Source organism: Sapajus apella, unplaced genomic scaffold (assembly GCF_009761245.1).
Source record: "Sapajus apella isolate SASKATOON/1434 unplaced genomic scaffold, GSC_monkey_1.0 scaffold1, whole genome shotgun sequence".
Taxonomy (NCBI): Eukaryota; Metazoa; Chordata; class Mammalia; order Primates; family Cebidae; genus Sapajus; species Sapajus apella.
Window position 1 is genome coordinate 24,776,836 of NW_022436941.1, and position 25,992 is coordinate 24,802,827.

Here is a 25,992-nt window from a genome sequence, read left to right on the forward strand (position 1 = left end):
AATTTATAGCACTAAATCCCCACAGAAGACAGTGACAAAGATCTAAAATCAACACCCTAACATCACAATTAAAAGAACTAGAGACGCAAGGGCAAACCAATTCAAAACCTAGCAGAAGACAAGAAATAACTAAGATCAGAGCAGAACTGAAGGAGACAGAAACACACACACAAAAAAAACCCTTCAACAAAATCAATGAATCTAGGAGCTGCTTTTTGAAAAGATTAACAAAATAGACCACAAGCCAGACTAATAAAGAAGAAAAGGGGAAAGAATCAAATAGACACAATAAAAAATGATAACGGGGATATCACCACTGATCCCACAGAAATACAAACTACCATCAGAGAATATTACAAACCCCTCTTTGCAAATAAACTAGAAAATCTAAAAGAAATGGATAAATTCCTGGACACATACACCCTCCCAAGTCTAAACTAAGAAGAAGTAGAATCCCTGAATAGATACATAACAAGTTCTGAAATTGAGGCAGTAATTAATACCCTACCAACGAAAAAAAACCCCAGGGCCAGAAGGATTAACAGCCAAATTCTACCAGAGATACAAAGAAGAGCTAGTACCATTTCTTCTGAAACTATTCCAAACAACAGAAAAAGAGAGACTACTCCTTAACTCATTTTTTGAGGCCAGCATCATCCTGATACGAAAAACTTGCAGAGACACAACAAAAAAAGAAAAGAAAATTTCAGGCCAATATCCCTGATGAACATCAATGGAAAAAATCTTCAATAAAGTACTGGCAAACAAAATCCAGCAGCACATCAAAAAGCTTATCCACCATGATCAAGTCGGCTCCATCCCTGGGATGCAAGGCTGGTTTAATATATGCAAATCAATAAACGTAATCCATCACATAAACAGAACCAATGACAAAAACCACATGATTATCTCAATAGCTGCAGAAAAGACCTCGGATAAAATTAAACACTCCTTCATACTAAAAACACTCAATAAAGTAGGTACTGATGGAACATATCTCAAAATAATCAGAGCAATTTATAACCAACCCACAGCCAATATCATATGGAATGGACAAAAGCTGGAAGCATTCCCTTTGAAATTGGCACCAGACATGGATGCCCTCTCTCATCATTCCTATTCAACGTAGTATCAGAAGTTCTGGCCACGGCAATCAGGCAAGAGAAAGAAATAAAGGGTATTTAAATAGGAAGAGAGGAAGTCAAATTGTCTCTGTTTGCAGATGACATAATTGTATATTTAGAAAACCCCATTGTTGCCTGTAATCCCAGCACTTTGGGAGGCCGAGGCAGGTGGATTAGGAGGTCAGGAGTTTGAGACCATCCTGTCCAACAAGGTGAAACCCTCTCTACTAAAAATACAAAAATTAGTTGGGTGTGGTGGTGTGAGCCTGTAGTCCCAGCTACTCAGGAGGCTGAGGCAGGAGAATTGCTTGAATTTGGGAGGCAGAGGTTGCAGTGAGCTGAGATCACGCCACTGCACTCCAGCCTGGGGGACAGAAAAAAAAAAAAGGAAATCCTAGTCTCGGCCCAAAATCTCCTTAAGCTGATGAGCAACTTTAGCAAATTCTCAGGATACAAAATCAATGTGAAAAAATCACAAGCGTTCCTATACACCAATAATAGACAAACAGCCAAATCATGAGTGAACTCCCATTCACAACTGCTACAGAGAACAAAATACTTAGGAATACAACTTACAAGGGATGTGAAGGGCCTCTTCAAAGAGAACTACAAACCACTGCTCAAAGAAATAGGAGAGCACACAAACAAATGGAAAAACATTCCATGCTCATGGTTGGAAGAATCAATACCACCAAAATGGCCATACTGCCCAAAGTAATTTACCAATTCAATGCTATCCCCATCAAGCTACCACTGACTTTCTTCACAGAATTAGAAAAACTACTTTAAACTTCATATGGAACCAAAAAAGAGCCTGTATAGCCAAGACAATCTTAAGCAAAATGAACAAAGTAGGAGGCATCACGCTACCTGACTTTACACTACAAGGCTACAGTAATCAAAACAGCATGGTACTGGTACCAAAACAGAGATATACACCAATAGAACAGAACAGAGGCCTCAGAAATAATGCCACACACCTACAACCAACTGATCTTTGACAAACCTGACAAAAACAAGCAATGGGGAAATGATTCCCTATTTAATAAATGGTGTTGGGAAAACTGGCTAGCCACATGCAGAAAACTGAAACTGGACCCCTTCCTTACAGCTTATACAAAAATTAACTCAACATGGATTAAAGACTTAAACATAAGACCTAAAACCATAAAAACCCTAAAAGAAAACCTAGGCAATACCATGCAGGACATAGGAATGGGCAAAGACTTCATGACTAAAACACCAAAAGCAATGGCAACAAAAGCCAAAACTGACAAACAGGATCTAACTAAACTAAAGAGCTTCTGCACAGCAAAAGAAACTATCATCAGAGTGAACAGGCAACCAACGTATGGGAAAAAATTTTTGCAATCTATCCATCTATAAAAGGGCTACTAGAATCTACAAGGAACTTAAACAAATTTGGGAGGCCGAGGCAGGTGGATCACAAGGTCAAGAGATCGAGACCATCCTGGTCAACATGGTGAAACCCCGTCTCTACTAAAAATACAAAAAATCAGCTGGCCATGATGGCCTGTGCCTGTAATCCCAGCTACTCAGGAGGCTGAGGCAAGAGAGCTGCCTGAACCCAGGAGGCAGAGGTTGCAGCGAGCTGAGATCGCGCCATTGCACTCCAGCCTGGGTAACAAGAGCGAAACTCCATCTCAAAAAAAGAAAGAAACAACCCCATCAAAAAGTGGGCGAAGGATATGAACAGACACTTCTCAAAAGGAGACATTTACGCAGTCAACAAACATATGAAAAAAAGCCCATCATCACTGGTCATTAGAGAAATGCAAATCAAAACAAAATGAGATACGATAGCATGCTAGTTAGAATGGCAATCATTAAAAAGTCAGGAAACCAGACATGCTGGAGAGAATGTGGAGAAATATGAACACTTTTATACTGTTAGTGGGAGTGTAAATTAGTTCAACCATTATGAAAGACAGTGTGGAGATTCCTCAGGATCTAGAACCACAAATACCATTTGACCCAGCAATCCCATTACAGGGTATATACCCAAAGGATTATAAATCATTCTACTATAAAGACACATGCACACATATGTTCACAATAGCAAAGACTTGGAACCAATCCAAATGTTCATCAATGAATGACTGGATAAAATGCGGCTCATATGCACCATGGAATACTATGCAGCCATAAGAAAAGATGAGTTCACATCCTTTGCAGGAACATAGATGAGGCTGGAAACCATCATTCTTAGCAAATTAACACAGGAACAGAAAATCAAACAGCACATGTTCTCATTCGTAAGTTGGATCTGAACAATGAGAACACATGAAGACAGGGAGGGGAACATCACACACCAGGGCCTGTCATAGGGTAGGGGCTAGGGGAGGGATAGCATTAAGGAGAAATACCTAATGTAGATGATGGGTTGATGGGTGCAGCAAATCACCATGGCATGTGTATATCTATGTAAAAAACCTGCACGTTCTGCACATGTATCCCAAAACTTAAAGTATTAAAAAATTATATATATATATATGTGTGTATATATATGTATGCATGTATGTATATACATACATATATCAAAGCTTTTCCTCAACGGAGACTTTTAACTAATAAATATTAAAGGTATGATAGAAAAAAAAAAACACCATTTGGTAAATACCACCAATATTAATAATTCTTTCAGGCAAGATTGATCAATAGATATTAAGATTAATGAACAAATATATAATTAGAAAAAGTGTATTTACATAGTTTCAAATATTTCCCATAAAATACTAGCACAAATGGGAAAATGAAACTTTATGGTGCATGTAAACCCGGACTCCACCTTAACCAAGTGATCAGCACAAATATCACGACTCATGAACAAAGGGATATCAAATACCTCTTTATATGATGCACTATGGTCATAACATCATTTCTGCGGTATTCTTGCCAAAAATGCATAATCTAAATCATTAAGAAGTATCAAAAAAAACCCAAATAGGAGAATAACAAAATAATTGGCTAGTACTCGTCAAAAAGATCAGGACATGAAAGACATGAATGAAAGAAAAAGAACTGTTACACAGTAATGGAGATTAAGGGGGCATGAAAACTAAATGGAATGTGTGAGTTATATCTGGAATGAGAAAAAGAACATTAATGGGACAATTAGAAAACTGTAAACAAGGCCTACAGATTATGTAATAGTGTATCAATGTTAATTTCTTGAGTTAATAACTGTACAGTAATTAATGTTAAATTTGAGGAGTCTCTCCACCACGTCCAATTCCTTCCTGAAAACCAACCATTTCTATATTAGGACATGATGAATTTACCTTAAATCAAGGAAAAAGACCAACATAAGCTGAGTTTTTCTTTTAAACCTACACTGAAGGGAAGAAAATAATTTTTTAAGTTACTTACAGCTCCAAAATTCTAACTTTACACACTTGAGTTCTAAACCACTTACTTCACTACTGTGAAGTAACTAAGAAAAGTGTGTCTACTGTATTCTAGGCCACTTGCTGGTTGTTTATATAAATTAGCTCTAATTCTTTTTTTTTTTTTTTTTCCCAAAAAGAAAAAAAGAAAAAAAAAAAAAAAAAAAAAAGAAAAAAAAAAGAACGAAGGAGAGGAAGAAAGAGGAAGAGGAAGAGGGAGAGAGAACAGGGATGTTGCTTTATTGCCCCTGCTAGAATGCAGTCTAAAAATGGGTAGGCCTGTAATTGTGTTTAATAATACAGACATTAAAAAAAAAAAATGAGGGAAGAAAATAATTAACAAGCAGCCAACCAATATTTCATTTAAACCTATAAATAGGTGTGATGTGGTACTGATAAGAGTGTATATTTTGTGTATTTAAAGTGGAGAGTTCTATAAATGTTAATTAAGTCTACTTGTTCCAGATCTGTGTTCAAGTCCTGGATATCGATGTTAACTTTCTGTCTCATTGATCTGTCTAATATTGATGTTGAAGTCTCCCATTATTATTGTGTGGGAGTCCAAGTCTCTTTATAAGTCTTATATAACTGGGTATTCCTGTATTGGGTGCATATATATTTAGGATCTTTAGCTCTTCTTATTACATTGATCCTTTTATCATTATGTAATAATATCCTTCTTTGCTTCTTTTGATCTTTGTTGCTTTAAAGTCTATTTTATCAGCAAAAATTGCAACTCCTGCTTTCTATTTATTTATCTTTGCTCTCCATTTGTTTGGTAAATTTTTCTCCATCCCTTTGTTTTGAGTCTTTGTGTATCCTTGCATGTGAGATGGATCTCGATGTAGCATATCAATGGGTCTTGGTTTTTTTTTTGCCTGTCTGTGTCTTTGGATTGGGGGATTTAGTCGATTTAAATTTAGAATTAATAACAACATATGTGAGTTTGATACTGCCATTTAATGTTAGCTGGCTGTTTTGCCCATTAGTTGATGCAAATTCTTAATTATGTTGATGTTCTTTATTTTTTGGTATTTTTTAGAAAGGCTGATACTGGTTGTTCCTTTCCATTTGTAGTGGTTCTTTCAGAAGCTCTTGTAAAGCAGGCCTGGTGGTGATGAAATCTCTGAGTGCTTGCTTGTTCACAAAAGATTTTATTTTTCCTTCGCTTATGAAGCTTAGTTTGGCTGGATGTAAAATTCTGGGTTGAAAGTTCTTTTCTTTAAGGATGTTGAATATTGGCCCCCACTCTTTTCTGTCTTGTAGGGTTTCTGCTAAATTAGCTCATAATTCTTACAACAATGCTGGTGAGGTGAGTATGGATATCAGCACTTACAAAAAGAAAAACAAAAAAACAAAAACCTGGGGACAGATGAGGCTAAGTAATTGCCTAAAGTTATATAACTGTTAGGTGACAGAGCCAAGATTCAAATCCATACTACCTGACTCTAACACTCTAAACTCTAAACTTGACAAAATGATGCCTCCTAAAAGGACCGCTAAGACATCCGTGAAACATGTAAATTAGAAAAGCAGGTATCATCAAATTAATACCAGGATTTAACATAAATAAATAGCAATGTAAATAACTAAGAGCTATATTTGCAATTGTTCGAAATTAGACTTCTCAAGCATGAAAGTAACACAGGAAAATAATTTTAGAAATCCTGCATGACTCTAACAATCTAAAGCAATTGTTAAAAAAATTCGGTATTGCCCAAAAATATATGAGAAACAAATCTTATTAAAAACAGAAAGTTCTGAATAACCTGGTAACACAGTATAATGTAGGAGGCAGAATTTTCTTAAAATGATCCTGGGCATTCACTCGAGGGCCTGGAAAATAAACTCGCTAGACCAGGGATCCCTCTTGCTCCAGCAGGAGGAACTGCACCAGAAACTCATCTTCCTTTAGGACCAGGAGTTAGTTCATCTCCAACAAGAGAGTTGCAAATTTCCAAAATTAACAAGTTCTGGACAGGTTTTTCCATGCAATTTTAAAAAACAGGTGGTACCCGAACCTACAAAGCCCAAGGCTTACACAGTACATCTGTCACCCCTACCAACAAGTGTGCTTTCGAGCCCACCATCATGATAGAAGAGAAGAATAATTGGGTGGGCTTTCATCAGCACATCACTGTATGTTCAGTTGATCAGCAGCAACTACCTCACCTTAATTTGCTATGTAACACTGGGAAGATCAGAGACTTTTCTTCACTTAAGTATTCTTGGCCTATAAATTTCCCCAACGAAGACTATTTCTTATCACATAAATGTGTCATACAAAATTCATTCTAAGCCATCAAACAACACACAGGAAAAAAGATTGACAAATGCTTCTAACAATGAGAAAGTCAGAAAGATTAAAAAGAAAACTTATTTATTTAACTCAGTTTGTGGAGTAACAAAATAATATTTTATATGCCTTTCTTATAAATATATGCATTAATGATAGTGTTAGCTAAAAACCACTGACATGTTAATCATTTAGTCATGGTTTTCACATGAAATACTTTTTTTAATGCTCATATCTACTCTGTCAGTTGGCATAATCATTATCCCTATTTTGCAGATGAGGAAAATTACGGTCAACGAGGTTAAATAACTTGCCCAAAATTACATAGCTAGAATATGGCAGAGCCTGAATGGTTTTAATCCCTGCAAGATAATAGATAGCTTTAATTCACAAATTTTTCTAACAACCTCATTTCTGTAGGCAACATGTTGAAAAAGGCACACTTTACAAATAAAAAAATTAAATTCTATAAAGAATAACTTGCTCAATATCACACTAAATTAGCATTAGCAGCCACATATAAAATAATTCCACAAAAGCTAGTCTAACAGTACTGTAATAATAAGAAATGTCATATATGGAGTTCCAGTTTAAATACAGATTCTAACATCACAGTCAGAATTTATCTTTCTAAACCTAAAGAAAAGTTTAGCTCTTAGTTCTCAATGTTGTTGTTTTTTTAACTAGCTACAACTCAGTAAGACTGATGCTCTGATCACTGTTACATGTGGTACAGAAAACTGTAACAGAAATTTGGAATTACCCAGTGAATTTATATGCCTCCATTATCAGCTTGGCATAACAAACTAATTAAGGACAATACGACTGCTTATAAATAACTCAACCCAACATCAATATTTAATAAACTTCTATTCTCATCCTGTAAATATTTTAACACTTCCACTGACAATATGCTACAACAGAAAGGACTCCTTAAAAAGCTAGCTATTAACTCTAGCATATATGGCATATATGTCACTTAATATCACACTAAAATGGTATATTCAAGAACAAAAAATGTCCACCCCTTTTTTCCAAACTTACAAGGAATTTTTAGAAAGAAACAAAAGAAAACATAAAACTGATAATTCATCTGCGTAGCTAGTGTAAATTCTGTGGAGTACTGATGTAAATTCAGTACTGGTGGAACATTGGTGTAAATTCCATACTGAATTTACTAATAATGTCTTCTCCCAGATTTTATACAAGATACAAAATCATATTTGGAACACCATATGCATACCTTAGAGACACTAACTCTCTGCATTAAAATATATGCTTCCAGTTATCATATGAATGGTATCATTATAATATTTAAAATATCAAAATTATAAGTGTATGTTTAATAACAACATGTTCAGTTTTCTTGATCTGTTCTCTAAAAAATATGCAAGACCAAGAGGTTTTGATGTAAACTCTCTTGGTTTCTAATTTTTCACTTTTACTTTTGACATTAAAATTGCCTTTCTCAAAACTAGAGGATGAACAAATTAAGAAAATCAGTTTTCTCTGAATAGCTATTTGATGAAACAGAAGCAGAAACAGTAAGCTACTCACTTCCACCTTTGTTTATTCAACCAATGTGTTTAAAATGACTAACTCACGTATGCTTAGTACACTCCCTCTTCAGTATTTAATGAACTGTGGTAATGGAAGGGGAAAGATCACAACCACAGAACTTCTAACATGTTCCTGGTAGGAACAGACATAGTACCTGTAAGGTGAATTACAGAACTCTTCTTTTTTGTGACATAATACATCGGCATGTGGTAACTCAGGGGTATTGTAAAAATAGCTCTAGCCTACTTTAGTAACAGAAAATGACAAAGTCCTCCTGAAATCCTCTCTTCTGTATCTTATCTAATACCAAAACAAACGATCAACGTGTAAAGCATGGCTAAAAATCTTTCAAAACACAAAAGATAGTTTACACTTTCCATGAGTACATGACAGAGTTTACTTCAGATATGATATACTAACGGCATGTTTGTTCTCTGAAAACTCCCTATCTAATCTCTTTTGGAGATAGAACTATTTTCTCATAAGATCAACCATAGCATCAAAATAATAATCAATGGTGACAACTTAATCTCAGGACAGAAGTGTAAAATACTTCTGATTTACTTCTAGGGAAAGACACATTTATTTTGGTCTTTCTTAATTGCAGTATTTCTCTTCAATAAGAGACTAACTTTGAAATGGTATACTTTCTCCTGTTTTTCTTCCTATAATTCTAGTGGCTAGGCTCAGGTAAATAAAAACAGTGTTTTGGAACACAGTGTACATGTGTACACTCTCTTCAGTCATGGGTAACTGAGAGAGAAATAGCACAGTTCTTTATTAACATTTTTTCTGTAAAAATATAATGCTCCCTTGACATAATGATAAAATGAATTAACTACTCCCCTAGGTGGGATAAACTAAGAAACATAGTAATAAACGGAGTTACAAGGCAATGCAATATATAGTCCTGATCAACCCTTAAATGTGATCAAAAGCAAAAGTAGAATTTGGTCTCTTTTTCTTTACTAGAAAAGCCTTTTACTAGAAATAGCCTTTTATTAGAAAAAGCCTTTTACTAGAAAATAAAACAAAACTTAGCAGTGTTTCTCAAGTAGGCCCCAGGAGGAAAGTGAACATATACCCAAGGGATCTTGGGGTACCTTTACCTTAGGCTCAAAATTTCTTTCAAGTCTCCACTTAGGGCTTTAAATATTATGAAAAATTTGTTTTCTACCTCGTAATATACACATATTTACTTTCATTTCCTCATTGCCATCAATTTTCAAAACAAAGAAAAAGCATACACCAGGAATATATGCCATGATTACTTCGTGGTTTCATGTAACTCCAATACCTAGCTCCTCCCAAAAACCCAGTTTATGAATTACAGATTTAAGAGAATGTGGCATATGAATACCTCCATTTATCATCGATCTCCTTTTCTATTTTATTAACAGAGTCTCACTCTGTTACTGGGCTGGAGTGCAGTGGCACAATCTTGGCTTAATACAAGCCATCCTCCCTGGCTCCCACCTCAGCCTCCAGAGTGGCTGGGACTACAGATGCGTGACAGCATGCCTGGCTAATTTTTGTAGAGATGGGGTTTTGCCATATTGCTCAGGCTGGTCTCAAACTCCTGGGCTCAAGTGATCTGCCCAGCTCAGCCTCCCAAAGTGCTAGGATTACAGATGTGAGCTACAACTGGCCAGTGTTTTTATGTTTAAAGCCTTAGCCACAGTGCTAAGAATGTATTACCTAAGTTGTCTGCTGGGGTTAATGTCTGTCTATTGTATAACACCAACTAGAGCTCAAACCATGCCTCCTTCTTGCTGATTTCAAAAGCCAATTTTCTCTGTGCACTGGGAAGCAAGGTGCTAGAAGTGCTGGAGGTTTTAGGAGACAGGAGACTACGAATAGTCATCTAGAAGTATGGGAGAGTAAATGGACCAGGGAAATAGCAAATGATTCTTGGGTAGCCTAAAGGACTTGCTGAGCTAAGGAATCATAAATTTAAAGTGAGACTGGTAAATATGGTTACTTTTTTTTTTCCTCTAGGTATATTCCGATGTATGGGTATGGACAAGGAATTAAGTGCATACAAGGCTATATCACTATCATGACTAACTATAAAATTTAAGCTGGATAAGGAAAGTAAGACATCAGTAAAATCAGGGGCAGTATAAAAATTATAGATTTTAAAAACTGAGGGTTCCAATGGGCCTAAAAGACTTCAAAACTGTGAAATTGAGATTATGGAGGGGCTACAGTTTAGACAAAGATAAAATCTAGAAACGGTACATAGTGAGATGGAGTGGTGGGCAAAATTTACTGGAAGAGAGGAATTTCAGATTTGAAGACACCAGGATATTGGAAGAATTGTACATGTGAACAATAAAATCACCAAAAATCACAAAGCAAGCAGTGCTGGAACGAATGCCAGTGAACCAAGAACCAAAATCTATTAGGAGACAATTCTCCAGGGATCTTCTGTTTCTGTACATATTGTGAGAGGAGGCATTGACTGTCTTTGTTCTGGGCTATCCTTTTAACCATGTTAGTGTATCAAACAGCCCTGGAAAACAGTGTCTTCTTCCACAGCAAAGGATAGGTTTCTCTACACTCTTAGAAGAGACAGTCTCTTCCTCCCAAACAAGGGCAGACATGCTTAGTATCCATTATAAAAGATTCCAGTTCCCTAAGCTTGGGATTCCTCATCTGTCACTTAATCCACTGTGTGTGCAGGTATCATCTGGCTGTCTTCATATCACCCCTTGGGAATTAGAGAATTAGTGCAAGCAAATGCTGTCACTCTAGCTAATGTTTTTTGCTGTTAGTAATAAGATCCTTTGTCTCTGGCCCAAAAGTCTCCTGTCTTCTGCCATGAAACTATGGCAGGTTAACTTCTTAGCTTGCAAGTAGAGCAAATCTCAGACACTTCACAATTCTAAACAAAATCTCCAATGAATGCGAGATGGAAATGTGTGATGACTATAACTAACTGGATAGAAGGTGGTATAGTCTGATAACATGAGAGAAAATTTAGAGGTATTTGAGAAGAGAGAATGGTCTGCAAAATGCAACGTGAGGCTAAGACTACACCTCCAGGCTCAAAGGTATAATGAAGCAGGAGAAAATGGCCTCTACTTGAAAGGGTTGCAGGTAGTATCATCAGGGAAGCAAGATTTAATTTAGAACAAAATGTGACATAACATTAACAGAAGAGGCTGAAGATAAAAAGAAATCTGCTGATGACTGACCTTGAGTTCCAGGAACATTATGAAAGATTTTCAGGAGAGAGGGAGAGGCAGGTTTTAGGGTTAGTTTTGGATACATGTATTAAGAGACCTAAGTCTTCAGCTCCTTGCTGTAACTTACATGAATACGATAAAAAGTAATGATGAAATTAGTTATGATAGTTTTAATCAGATCAAATGTTTGCTTGTTTCTACATCCTTTGCTCCCCTTTTACCCACCCAATATCTATTATGAAGCGTTTTATTTCTTACTAACATCATTTCAGAAAATTTAGAACATATAAGTTTTTAAAAATTTAAATGCCAAACTGTTATTTAAGATAATAAGAAGCAAGTGTTAACTTACTTGAATTAGATCTAAAATGCCAAGTTCACTTTCTGAAGAATCCACACAGAAGACAAAATATAACGTTGCATAATGTCTATAAATCAGTTTGTTGTCGGATCCTCCAATTAATCTAAATGACAAAAAATTGTAATGTTACTGGAAACAAGCTGCAAAACATTTTCATTAGTTTGAGCAAACTGACAATTTGTTTAAAAACCACTTGTCAAACGAAAGGTGACATTCAATGGCATAGCATTTAAGTGAACTTATTCAGAGACTAGGTAAATTAAGATGGTTATTTTCTTCAGAAATGTCAAGTAAAAGAAACCAGTGCTTAATTTTAGTTCATTCATTCATTAATTTATTCTCTGAGTAACTGCTATGTGCCAGGCACTGGTAGTGGGGAAGGAGCAACAAACAAACACTTCAGAATCTTATCAGATAGTGGCAAGTTTTACATAGAGAATCAAAATACAATGATGATATATTGATGGGTTCCCTACATCAGGCTGAATATTAAGCAAGAATGATATTTAAGCTGAGATCTAATGATAAAGAGTTGACTTGGAAAAAATTTACAGAAGAGCATTTCAAGCTAAGGTAATAAGAAATTAAAAGGGATTTCATCAAGAACAAAGTATGTATGTTCAGGGAAGAGAAAAAAGGCCAGTAGATAAGAAAAGATTAGTAAATGATGAAGTCAGAGAAGTAGGCAGAAATTAGATCATGGGCCATTTTTAAGTGCTGACTAGATTTAACTCCATACATCACAGTAAGTTACACAGCTTAAGACTGATTATCAACTAGACAAAAAAGAAGAATGACATTTCTTAAGTTTTGGACAGATTTACCATCAAGATCTCTTCCAAAATTACATTGTTTTGAAATATAAATGCAGGAAAACTGAGCTAAGGTACTAAATTCTTTCATGAAATACTCTTATTTATGATTGGAATTTCAGTATTTTAAAAAATAATAATTTAGGAATCATTCCAAATATCTTATATTTTTCTAAATATAGTTTAGCTATTTAACAGTTGTTTATAATAATGAATTCATCTTCTTAAAGGACCCCTAAACACTTACATAATTTACAATCAAGGCTATATGTAACCAAAAGTAAATAAACATCCATTTCAACAGAATACAGGAAAACAGCATCTATTTCTCTTTTTTTGAGATAGAGCTTTACTCTGTCACCCAGGCTGGAATGCAGTGGCACTATCTGAGCTCACTGCAGCCTCTGCCTCCTGGCTTCAAGTGATTCTCCTGCCTCAGCCACCAAAGTAGCTGGAATTACAGGTGTGCACCACCACACCTGGCTAATTTTTGTATTTTTAGTAGAGACAGGGTTTCACCATGTTGCCCAGGCATATCTCAAACTCAGGAGATCTGCACACCTAGGCCTCCCAAAGTGCTAGGATTACAGGTGTGAGCCACTGAGCCTGGCCAGCATCTATTTTTTACTCAGTAAAAGTAATACTAAACTTATAAGTTCTGCAGAGAAAACTTCCCAAGGTATATACTACTTCTATGTCCTCTAATAGCAAAAGGAGAAATGATCTTTGACAAGAATAAAAAATTCCAACTATGCTAAAAACTCTTCTAGAGAAGATATTTAATTTTAAAATACCTACATACAATTTAAAGATTCTGAGAGTGTATTTATAGACTATGACTGCAACTGTTCCCTGAAAGAGGCAAAAAGAACACAAATAGGAGGCTTCACTTCATTTGGAATCAGCGATTTAGTGATTATCTTAAACTTTTGCTTTATTTTAAAAGAAATGCAAACTTCTGAAGAATCTAAGTTTCAGAAAGGCCATTAATGCTATTAAAAGCAGGCAAAAATATTAATGTGGCAAGTACATATTTTGCCTTTAAAAATATAATTTTATCTTTAAGCTATAATACTAATAAAAATTTCTATACAGAATGTAATATATCATATAAAACCATAGCTTTGAGAAATAACTCATTTTATAGAGGAGAAAACTAAGGCCCAAGAATTTAAGTGACCTGTCCAAGGAAATAAGCTTGTTATTGACAAAACTAGGATAAAACTAGGTGTCCAGCCTAGGAAGCAATATTTGCTTTCTACTTTTTGTAAGGTTAGAAAAGAACAATCACAATTTCGAGCCACAATTTCTAATTCAAATAGCACCCTATTTAGATTAACCAGGTTCTTACATCTACATGCAGTACACTGTGCCAGGTGGTAAGTTTCCTAGAAGATAAGAAATCAAGAGGCCAGGATGAGAGGAAGTGACAGTAATGTCCAAGACAACTAAAGTTAAATAAGTAGAAGTAAAATACAAAAACAGAAGCAGGTATACTTGTCTCAATTATTAAATTAGAAGCCTTGAGTTAACAGCAAATTTGTAAGTGTGTATTGCACATTTAAGGACAGCAAGATATAAGCTTTTAGGAAACCTAAGTAAGTGTTCCACATGATAAAAAGTAACTTGTGACCATGGATTCCCTGTTATCCAGACTATTTCTCATCCATCATACACACTAAAATAAAGAAAAGTCTAGGTTTCTCTGTCTGATTTATGTTTCAGAACAAACTGTTTTCATGGAAGTTATTAGTTTAAAAGTATTTAATTATAATGTTTGGCAAGCTAATTATAAGTAACTCTTATTCATTTTAAAAACAGAAAACTGATTAGCTGAATTAGGTACATTTGAAAAACAGACTTCAGTCTTGTAATGGTAAAATAAAGAATGTAATCTAATTTTTATGAACATTCACACAAAGGAACACTCTGTAGTCATTAAAAAGAATAAACTTGCCCTAGATGTGTTTATATGCAAAGATTTTGAAAATAGTAAGTGAAAACCAGCAACATGCAAATAAGCATACAGTGTGATCTCATAAATAAAAATTTTAAGGCTGTATGTTAGTCAACACATATAACATACTTTAAATGTTAGTCAATACAAATAATTTTCTAGAAGGATATACAAGAAATTGGATAGAAGGGCTAACGTTGAAAGATTGTTATTTTACCTGTTATACTTCCCTGTAATGTTTGAATTTTTAGCATATATATGACCTTTACATAAAATGCCCTTCCAAAATTTTTAAGAGGAAAAAAGATTGCATATCTTTAAAAAATAATTATTTAAGTTAGATTTATAGCTGACATAGGTGGTAATTAATTCACCTAATCCAATTAATCAAAATTAGGAAACTTTTATCATAAACTGATTAAACAGTATATATTTTAATCATATAGTCAAAACTTAGAAACATCTATGAAATGCTTTACTTACAATCCTCCTTCTAGGAAATTACAAACATTTTCATCTCTCTTAGATACCAAATGGAAAGTCTCCCTGATGATTTGCTGTTGTGTATCTTCACTCTGAGGAAGAATAATTCATATATATTAGGATTGAGTATATAGGTTTAATAGCATTTTAAGAATATTTAAAATCAAAGGTAGTAATATCTGTCTGGGAAATCCATCTAAGAGAGGGGTCTCTGGAGAAGTGACTTAAATTACACCTTACAGAAGCAAAATCCAACATTTTTTGATGAAAAGGAAAAACACAATTATTTATATTTACCACTATAATAAAAGTAACATATTTCTAAGTTTGAAAAACCAACAAGAAGAAATATTAAATTAATTACATAGACTGGTAAAAGGGAAACTAGATATTAACTAGTCAAAGCTGATTATCTTCCAAATGAGTACACTGAATCAGAAAGGGAAAGTTATAAATAATTAATATAGCTAATCTATATTTGAATGGAGAAAATAAATAGAACTATGGAGCTTCAAATTAAGTTTAACCTTTACTAAATACAAATTGAGGTAAGAGTCCATCCATCTTATTCATCTTTATATAAGCTAATCTAAAGCCAAGAATTGGCTCAATAAATATTTATTAAGCTCGACTAGGCAATTCATATTTCAGTAAGAGTCTGCTCCCTAAACACTGCAACAGAAATCTGAGCAAAAACAGGAATTTCACAGGAAAAGAAACACAATGGTCCACAAAGAAATGAAAAGATACTAAACTTCAGTAGTAATTAAGTAAAATAAAAATTAAAATAACAATGAGATAGCTCCACATGTATCATATTAGCAGAAATATAAAAACATGATAGTATCAAACGTTGACAAAGATGGAGAGCCAAAGAAACACTCATCTCACCAGTGGGAAGGTAAACATATAATCACCTGGGGAAACAGTTTTATTAACCAGCACTTTCTCTCCCAGATACTTTTCTAAACCATATGAAGCCAATGTTTGAAGATCAGGAACAACTGAATATTGGCAATTACATAGAAAGCTGACCCTTGAACAATGTGGTGGTTAGGGATGCCAATACCCCATGCATTTGGAAATCCATGTATAACTTTTGACTTCTCAAAAATGTAACGCGGCTACACTTTTTCTCTTAATTCTTAAAGTAAGCTAGAGAAAAGAAAATGTTATTAAGAAAATCATAAGAGAAAATATATTTGCTATTCACTGAGTGGAAATATATCATCACAAAGACTTCCTCTTGGTCTTCATGTTGGTAGGCTGAAGAAGCGGAGGAAGAGGAGGGCAAAGGCAGAAAAGGTGGAAGTGGTGGATAGGGAGAGTGGAGAGGCAGGTACACTTGATGCAATTTTATGGAAATACATAGTAATTTCTGTCTGCTGTTTTGCTTTTTCATTTCTCTAAAAATGTTTCTATACAGTACCAATCCTTTTTCCACTGACTGCTTTAGTTTTAGCACCCATATTATAGAAGGGTCCATGTCATAAAAGAAGTCAAAGCAGTCTTGAATAATTGGAACTCTTCTGCCAGACTGTCAAATGTCAATTTGCTTTTTGGTGCTGCTTCTATGTCTTCTTCCTCATCATCTGGCATTGATTCAGAAGCACTCATCTCCATCAAATGTGTTCTGCTAATTACTCTGTTTTGTGCTATGAACTCTCAGACTTCTCCAAAACCCTTATTTTAAAACCCTTCACTCTCTCGCCATTTTTGCCACATTCACAATCTCTTCCATGATTTCTCTGATTGGTTCTGTCATAAATCCTGTGAAGTCATGCTTAACATATAGACACAGTTTTCTTCAGCAGGAATTCATTGTTTCAGGCCTCATGGCTTTCACAACTTTTTCTATAACAACAATGACGTCTTTAATGATGTAATCCTTCCAGGCTTTCATGATATTCTATCAGGATTCTCTCACACAGTGTTGAAAATCCTTTCCATAAATACTGAGTGTAATGAGCCTTAAAGGTCCTTATGAACTTGATCTTTAGGCTGAATTAGAGACTTTGTGACTGAGGACAAGTCGACTACTTCAATGCCTTTGGTGTTGAACTCAAAGAGGTTCTGGGATGCCAGGGTCATTGTCCAATATCAAAAAAACTTCCCTTACTGGCAAGGTACTTCCTAACTTCGGGAACAATGTATCTATGGACTCAATCCAGAAAAAGGGTACTCATCCACTCTTTCTTGTACAACCAAGAGACTAGATGCTGGTGTTTATCTTTTCCCTTCAAGACTCAGGGATTTGCAGCTTTATAAAGACAGTCTTCATCATTAACCTGAATGTATTTGCACAAAACAGTAGAGTTAGCCTATACCTTCCTGCTTAAAATCCTGGTACTTGTTCCTCTTCCTTTCTAAAAAATGTCCTTTGTGGTAGATTTTTTTGTTTTGTTTTTTCAGAATAAGGCACTTTCATCTGCATTAAAATCCTGTTCAGGCAGACATGCTTTCTCCACAATGATTTTCCTGATGGCACCTAGAAACTCTTCTGTTACCTCTTGGTCAGCAACAGCTGGCTTCTTCTGTTATCCTGTTATACATTTTTAAAGTCAAATCTCTTTCTATAAGCATCAAACCATCCTTTGCTGGCATTAAATTCTCCAGCTTTAGATGCTTTACCTTCCTTATGCTATCATATAATGACTTTACTTTTTATCAAATCATATTCTATAGGTACGCCTTTCTTATAGCATACCTGCACCCACATGAGAGCTGCATTTTCAATATGAGATAAAAAGGCATTTTGCAAAAGGTGCAAAGTTTTCTCACTCACTGGCATAGCTATAGCTACAGATTCGTGAATTTTCTCTCTTTTTTCTTTTTTTCTTGAAATGGAGTCTCCCTCTGTTGCCCAGGTTTGAGTGCAGTGGCACAATCTTGGCTACTGCAACCTCCACCTCCCGGGTTCAGGCAGTTCTCCTAAGCCTCCTGAGTAGCTGGGATTACAGGCACCTGCCACCGTGCCTGGCTAATTTTTGTATTTGTATTTTTATTTTATTTTACTTTTTTGAGATGGAGTTTTTGCTCTGGTGCCCAGGCTGGAGTGCAATGGTGTGATCTCAGCTCACTGTAACCTCCGCCTCCTGGGTTCAATGAATTCTCCTGCCTCAGCCTCCCAAGTAGCTGGGATTACATGGCCCACCACCATGCCCAGCTAATTTTTGTATTTTTAGTAGAGATGAGGTTTCACCATGTTGGCCAGGCTGGTCTTGAACTCTTGGCTTCAGGTGATCCACCTGCCTCGGTCTCCCAAAGTGCTAGAATTACAGGCGTGAGCCACTGCGCCCAGCCATAATTTTTGTATTTGTAGTAGAAATGGGGTTTTGTCATGTTGGCCAGGCTGGTCTCAAACTCTTGACCTCAAATGATCCGCCCACCTTGGCCTCCCAAAGTGCCGGGATTACAGGCAAGAGCCACCTCACCCGGTCACAAATTTTATTTTCTTTATAATAGTCCTTTGACTGAATTCACTTATCTTGAAATAGTGGGCAACCATAGCCACAGACCTCTATCTAAGCTACATATCAAGCAACTCAACTTTTTCTTGTAATGTCATTACATTTCTCTGCAGCTTGGGAGCACTTCCAACACCACTAGTAGCACTTCATATGACTCTCACAGTGTTATTCAACGTTTATGATATTACAACAAACATGATAACAGATTACACAAGAATTGGGAGAAAGCACTTTTTACTGTGATGTGCAATTTACTGGAGAGACAAATTGCTCACCAGATGATTAGCATCACACAGCATTTTAAGCAGATTCTTAAAAAATCTGAATTTACCATAGTAACAACAGAATGTTGGAATTATTACAGTAGCATAGTATAAATCACAGTTGATTTTACACAGTTATAATACTGCATCTTTATATTTGTTTACAGTCCTCTCCATTGAGAGTAGCACCATGTCCAGTTTCCAAGTGTTCGCATAAATTTTGATACATTTTAACTTTTTACAATAGATTTGTGTATATTTTATGGTAGTAAATGATAAAATAAGCTAGTATCTACTGTGTTTTATGCATTGATGACATACCTCCAAAATTTTTCTTAATTTTTTTTATATTTCTAGGCTACATAATTTGCAAGTTTTTTCAATTTGTCAAAAATCCCCCAAAATTTCCCAGTATACTTACTGAAAAAAAGCTGCATTAGGTGGACCCTTGCAAGGGTCAACTGTACATAAAAAAATCTCTTAACCTGTGTACCGGGGACACACAGAAGAAAGCTCATAAAAGCATTGTTTGTTAACAATAAGAGAAGTTGAAAATGACACAAATGTCCACCAGTCACAGAAGGATAAACTATGGAATGGAATTGTACAATGGAATCCTATAAAAAGTACGTTGAAGAAAGAACTAAACCACACCTTTAAATATGAATGATTATTGGTTGGGCAAAGTGGCTCACACCTATAATCCCAGCACTTTTGGAGACTGGAGGGGATCACTTGAGCCCAGAAGTTCAAGACCAGCCTGGGCAACATAGCGAGACCCCATCTCAAAAAAAGAAAATTTTGGCCAGGTTCAGTGACTCATGCCTGTAATCCAAACACTCTGGGAGGCTGAGGTGAGATGATCTCTTGAGTCTAGGAGTTTGAGTCCAGTGTGGGCAACATGGCAAAACCCTATCTCTACAAAAAATTAGCCAGGAATGGTAGTGCATGTCTGTAGCCCCAGCTACTCAGGAAGCTGGTAGGAGGAATGCTTGAGCCCGGGAGGTGGAGGTTTCAGTGAGCCAAGATCATGCCACCACTATTCAATTTATATGACCTAAATAAAAACTCCCTACCATGTCATAAAACGTTCTCCAAAATCTAAGCCAGACCAATCCCTGAAGTTTCATCATCTCTTTATTCTCCCTAAATAATCTGCTCCAGCCACACTGAACTTCTTACCATTCACCTTCTTCATATTTTCCCACTTCTGTCTAGGAACAACTTTCTCATTCCATTCTCCAGCAACACCCTATCTAAGACATAGCTTGAACCTTATGACTTCTGTGAAGTCTTTCCTCACTCTCAATTAAAACTAGTCCTTCTTTCTCCATGCCTCCTTGGTACTGTTTCTATTCCTACTATACACTTATAAAAATGTGCGCAAATTTCCTTTGTAGTAATCCGAATTACAATACCACAATCTGAGTTTCGTATTTGAAATGCTCACCAAAGTGGCTGATGTAGAGCCAATAAAAGTATACTGAATAAATAAATTTGTAATCTAGAAGACAGGGTCCATATCCATGTATATTATCCAAAATCTGGGTTACCTTACACACACACACACAAAAAGAGGCAATAAAGTTAAGGCAGTATGGTAAACGTGCAAGCTGTGTTCTAATCAAGTTGGTAAATTAAACACACATCTGCCTTTGTTGCCTACCCAAACCCCAGCTAAGACAACATTAAAGGGTTTTTCTGTAAAGGCATAAACATACCAGGATGAGGAGAATGGGAAAGGAAAGCAAGAACAACAAAATCTTGAAAATGTTTAAATGAGTGTTAAAGTATTCTCAGAAAATTTAGTCCTAAATTGGTGAGAAGGAAATCAAAAAACTAACTCAATTTGTGTCACAAAATAGGCAAAAACTCATGAATTGGTGCATTTACATATGTCTGGAAATGAGGATGAAGAGAGAACTGGAAAATAAGGACTAAAAGTTTGTTTAAAAAGCAGAAGGATCACTAAATTCCCATTACCAACTCCAAGAAAAGTGTTTAATTTTATTACTAGGAACAGATCAAAGGGAGGGTTTTCAGAGAGCAAGGGGTACTGTGGTAGGCAGAATAATGGCCTACCAAAAAATGACAACATCCTAATCCCTGGAACCTGTTAGTACGTGTGGTTAACATGACAAATGCCTTTGTAGATGTGATTAACAACTCTGAGATGAAGAGACTATCCCAGATTATATGGGTGGGCCTAATTGTATCACATGGTAGTTTAAAATCTGAGACTCTTTCCTGGGCTGTGGTCAGAAGGAGATGTGACTAGAGAAAATGAATCAGAGATATGCCATACAGTTGGCTATGAACATGGAGAATAGAAGCCATGAGCAAGGAATGAGGGTGGCCTCTAGGAGCTAGAAAAGGAAAGAACACAGATTCTTCCCTAGAGCCTCCAGAAAGGGATGCAGCTATACCAAAACCCACGTCTGACTTCTAAGCCACAGAACCATACAGTAAGTTTGTGTTGTTTTAAGCCACTAAGTCTGTGATAATTTGTTACAGCAGTAATATAAAATAAATTCAGGGACCATACTGAAAACATGGGAATTATGTAAATGTGCAGATACTACCAGATCCTGTCTAATCAGTTCTCAGAATAACTAAAGCCAGACCTTCTTCACCATCTAGGCAGGAGACTAGAATATAAATCTGTGGGAACTCTAACTAGATCTAAAGATAATGATAATGGAGATATCATCTATGGCAGAAACTGTTAGCTGTTCACTAAAATCTAGTTCCCTTATTCCCAGGGCACACAATTCCACCCTCTCTTGAATTTAGGTGGAGCCATACAACACAGTTGTGGCCAGTGGAATGTGGTTGGAAGTTACAGTGGTATGCCAGAGCTGGCATGAAAGCCTATTGGGTGTATCTCTTCCTAATTCTGCCTTCAGTGACATTATGTCAATAGCCTGAAATTGATCATGGTGAAGTATTTATACCATAAAAATCAGCAAATGCTATAATTCAGAGCTTTTTTTCCTCCCAGATTATCAGGTTGTTAAAAATATACTATTCAAGCCTCACCCATAAAAATTTCTGCGAAATCTTCCACGCTAACTAGATGTAGAAGTTCCTTTGGCCCCTTCTCAAGAATGAGAGAAGATAAAACACCAACATGGAAGATTCTAGATGACCAAGAACACCAATGCTGGACTTGACATAAGTGAGAAATAAACTTTTATTATGTTAAGTCATGAAGATTTTGGGAGTTGTACTTATGGCAATTCCAATTCCTACACTACCTAAACTGCCCAGCTTGATTACCTCAAGTAAAGATCGCACAGACAACCTCTAATCATGGATTGAGAGCTTCCAATCAGCTTTCAGTACCCTATCCTTAGATAGGTGCAGTCAATCAAGGATTATATATATTTGTTACACGTGTATACCGATGTAACAAACCAGCACATTCTGCACACGTATCCCAGAACTTGAAGTACAATAAAAAACAAAAATAAATAAATTATTTTTTTTTAAAGTTAAAACACAAAATAGAGGAAAAAGCAACTCAAAGGAAACAAACCAAGTAGAGAAGAAAATTTAAACTATGTATCATTAATATAAGAGAGGTAAGAAAAGATAATGCAACTATGAAATAACAGTATACTATAAAAGAGTGAAATTCAGATATAAAAACGAAGCTCATGGAAATTTAAAATATGAGGAGAAATTTTTAAAGTCCAGTAGAAAACTGGAAAATAAAGTTGAGAAAATAGAGCCAAAGGGCACAAACATAAAAAACAGAAGAGAAAGAATAAGAAATGTAGAAGAGTCCAGAGAAATTCAGAAAACTGAAAAAAGGAGACTCAAAAACAGAACAGAAAATGAAGAAATGCTTCCAGCAGAGAGAACAAAAGTTTTCTAGTAGAGAGAACAGACCCATAGCGAGGGTCTGTGAAACTGCAGAAACTCTGCCAAAAAATCAGGAATCTACAACTTTTTAGAAGGTATAAAAGATCACACACGAAAGGTAAGTAATCATAATTGCTTTAGACTTTTTAATAGCAACACTAGACACTAAAAGGTAATGAAACATATAATAAAAGTTCTGAGAAAAAATTCTAACCTAAAATTTTATATGCAGTCAATGTGGACTTATAGATTTTTTGGGCGTATATGCCAGGTCGCAAAAAAATCTACTGCCCATGACCTTTTCTCAAGAAATTACTGGAGGGTATTACTGGCTCCGCCACGGTAGGATAATACAAAAAATGAAGTAATGGAAGATCCAACACAGGAAACAAGCAAAAGGAATTCCCTAAAATAATAAAGATCCCAGAATGACTGCCATACATCTAGTCAAAAGGCTCCAGAAGAGATTTATTTAAGAACATGAAACTGAGTGAAGATATGTATGTTTTGGACAACTGGCAAAGATGTAAACTAGTGATAAGTGCATTACAAACTACATCAAAAGAAAAGATAATTATAATCTTTTAGGAAAATACAGTGTCAGGAAAAAAAAATAGTACAGCTTACAACATGGCTCAGCTGAAGACAGTGTTTACATAATATATTAATGTAAACATCAAACACTGATCTAACCAAAATTATGAAATAACTATGAGTAGATTGGGAATTAGTTGTGAAGAAGAGGAGAGGACAGCCAAATAGTCATTTTTAATAGCAGAATAAATCATGTCTACAAGTAATAAATCAGGAAGTAAAACAAGTACATTATTTAGACACATGTACATAAACACTGAAATAATCAGCTAAAAGTAGTTACTTGTAGAAACAGAGAAATGAAGGAATGTTATTTTTCATAATAAACCTTATGAAACTATTAGATTTTTTAATCAATGTGTATATATAACTTGAAGAAACAAACTAAAAGTAAGAAGGGAGGGAGGAGAGTAAAGAATCTGCAACCAGATATATGGGTTTATTCCTGGATGTTCTCTTTTGTTAACTGTGTGATTTTGAGCAAGTTACTTATCCTCTCTGTGCCTGAGTTTTCCTCATTAGTAGCATAGAGAAAATAACAGTATCTACCTAACGGTGTTGTTGTGAGAACTGAGTTCACACATATACTTTATGCATACGTGTACATACATACTCGTAGAATGATACCTGGCACATAACAAGCATGCATTAACACTGACTCATTTTTAAGTACTACGTCTGGGCCTTATCTGAAAAGTCAGCTGTAGAATTCTAAGTACAATAAAGATCTTATAGGAATTTTTCTTTTGAGAAATGCTCTCTTTCTGCATTATATTACTGCTTATCAAGGAAGGGTCAACTGCGCTAACCTTTAACTATGTTTCATTATATTGACAGTGAAATAATTTCTCATGAAAACTTCAACTGCTGCCATTTGGAATCTTCTTAGAATGCTGGCAATACTTAACTAAGAAAATCAGTAGGGGTGGTTACCAAGGGCTGGGGGTGAGGATAAAAGGAGGAATGGGGAAAGCAAAAATGTTGATCAAAGGGTACAAAGTTTCAGTTAGACTGGAGGTATAAGTTTTTGTGATCTACTGAACTGCATGGTGACCACAGTTAATGTATATTTCAAAACTTCCGAAACAATGTATTTTAACATTCTTCCCACAAAGAAATCATAAATTGGTAAGATGATAGATATGTTGCTAGGTGTAGGGGCTCACATTTGTAATCCCAGCACTTTGGGAGGCCAGGACCATAGGATTGCTTGAAGCTAGGAATTTCATACCAGCCTGGGCTACAAAGTGAGACCCATCTAAACAACAACAACAACAACAACAAAAACAAATGTTTAAAAAAAATTAGCTGAGCATGGTAGCAAGCACCTGTAGTCCTGGCTACCAAGGAGGCTAAACCAAAAGGATGCCTTGAGGTCCTTGAGCCCTGGAGAGTAAGGCTGCTGTGAACTAATGATCACACCACTGCCCGTCAGCCTGGGCATCAGGGCACTCCAACCTGGAGACAGAGACAGAGCAAGATGCTACCTATTTAAAAAAAAAAAAAAAAGATGCTGGATATATTAACTAGCTTGATTGATTCCTTTTATAATGTATACATAGATCAAACCCTCACACTGTATCCCATAAATATATGCAATTATTATTTGTCAATTAAAAATGAAGAAAAAAGAAAACAATACGGGAAAGAACGTCTTAAAATTTTAATCAAACTCCAAGGCTAAGCTAAAATTAAATAAGTAACTGCTGACCTAAAACTATTTCTCTTTCCTTAATAATTTAACTTAACAGCTTTCATTAAGGAGCCTAGAACTTGCTTCAGGCTGATCAAATTTCCTAACAGTATAGTTTCACAACAGAAGTCAAAAGAGATATATTTCAGTTGGTCACAACTCCTAAATTACACCAGTCTAAAGACGACTACACTTATAAAAAGGCAACAACTTCTATTATTTTAATATTCCTTAATCCATTAATGAAAAACAAAAATAAACTTAAAAAAATCAGACACCCACTAATACAATTCTCCCTTTTCCTGTTTCACTCCTGCCCTTATGCATATATCACAAAAGGCAACTTTAAAACTTCCCTCTAATCACAGTATGTCATTATCCTCACCATTCTTTTGAAAATTTAGCAAAGTGTTTTCTTAAAATGCATTAGTTCACTCTGCCAGATGTTAAAATATAGAGGATTACCAAGAGGAAAGACAGAGGCTTTTCTCCAACAGCTTATGATCTAATACAAGTAAAATACAGGTATAATTATTTTTAATTTATAATTTTGTATTTTGCCTTTTTTACATTTCAAAAAAAGAAATAGAAGTCCTTGTAATCAACTGGGCACAGTGGCTCACACCTGTAATCCCAGCACTTTGGGAGGCCAAGGTAGGAGGATCACTTGAGCCCAGGAGTTCCAGACAAGTCTCTACAAAAAATACAAAAATTAGCTGGTCATGGTGATGCACACCGGTAGTCCCAGTTACTCAGGAGGCTGAGGAGGGAGGATCACCTGAACCCAGGGAGGTCAACGCTGCAGTAAACCTGGTTCATGACACTGGACTCCAGCCTAGATGGCTAAGTGAGACCCTGGTTCGATAAAAATAGGGCTGGGTGTGGTGGCTCACAACTGTAATCCCATCACTTTG

General features: G+C 35.7%; 1 protein-coding gene across 8 annotated transcripts in view; it reads right to left on the reverse strand.

Moving 5' to 3' along the window:
• AP3S1 (adaptor related protein complex 3 subunit sigma 1) overlaps positions 1–25,992 on the reverse strand; it is an 83,716-nt gene that overhangs the window by 44,935 nt on the left and 12,789 nt on the right. For 7 of the 8 annotated variants that reach the window (XR_004267501.1, XM_032274066.1, XM_032274060.1 and 4 more), the window contains exons 2-3: positions 15,192–15,283; positions 11,931–12,042 (exon numbers count right to left, since the gene is read on the reverse strand). The exons of the other annotated variant lie outside the window; for it this stretch is intronic. Coding sequence is in view for 6 of the 7 variants with exons in the window: in XM_032274066.1 (XP_032129957.1) it covers positions 11,931–12,042; positions 15,192–15,283 (204 nt within the window). In the remaining variant the exon portion in view is untranslated. The remainder of the gene's footprint in view (positions 1–11,930; positions 12,043–15,191; positions 15,284–25,992) is intronic. 8 annotated transcript variants of the gene reach the window in all.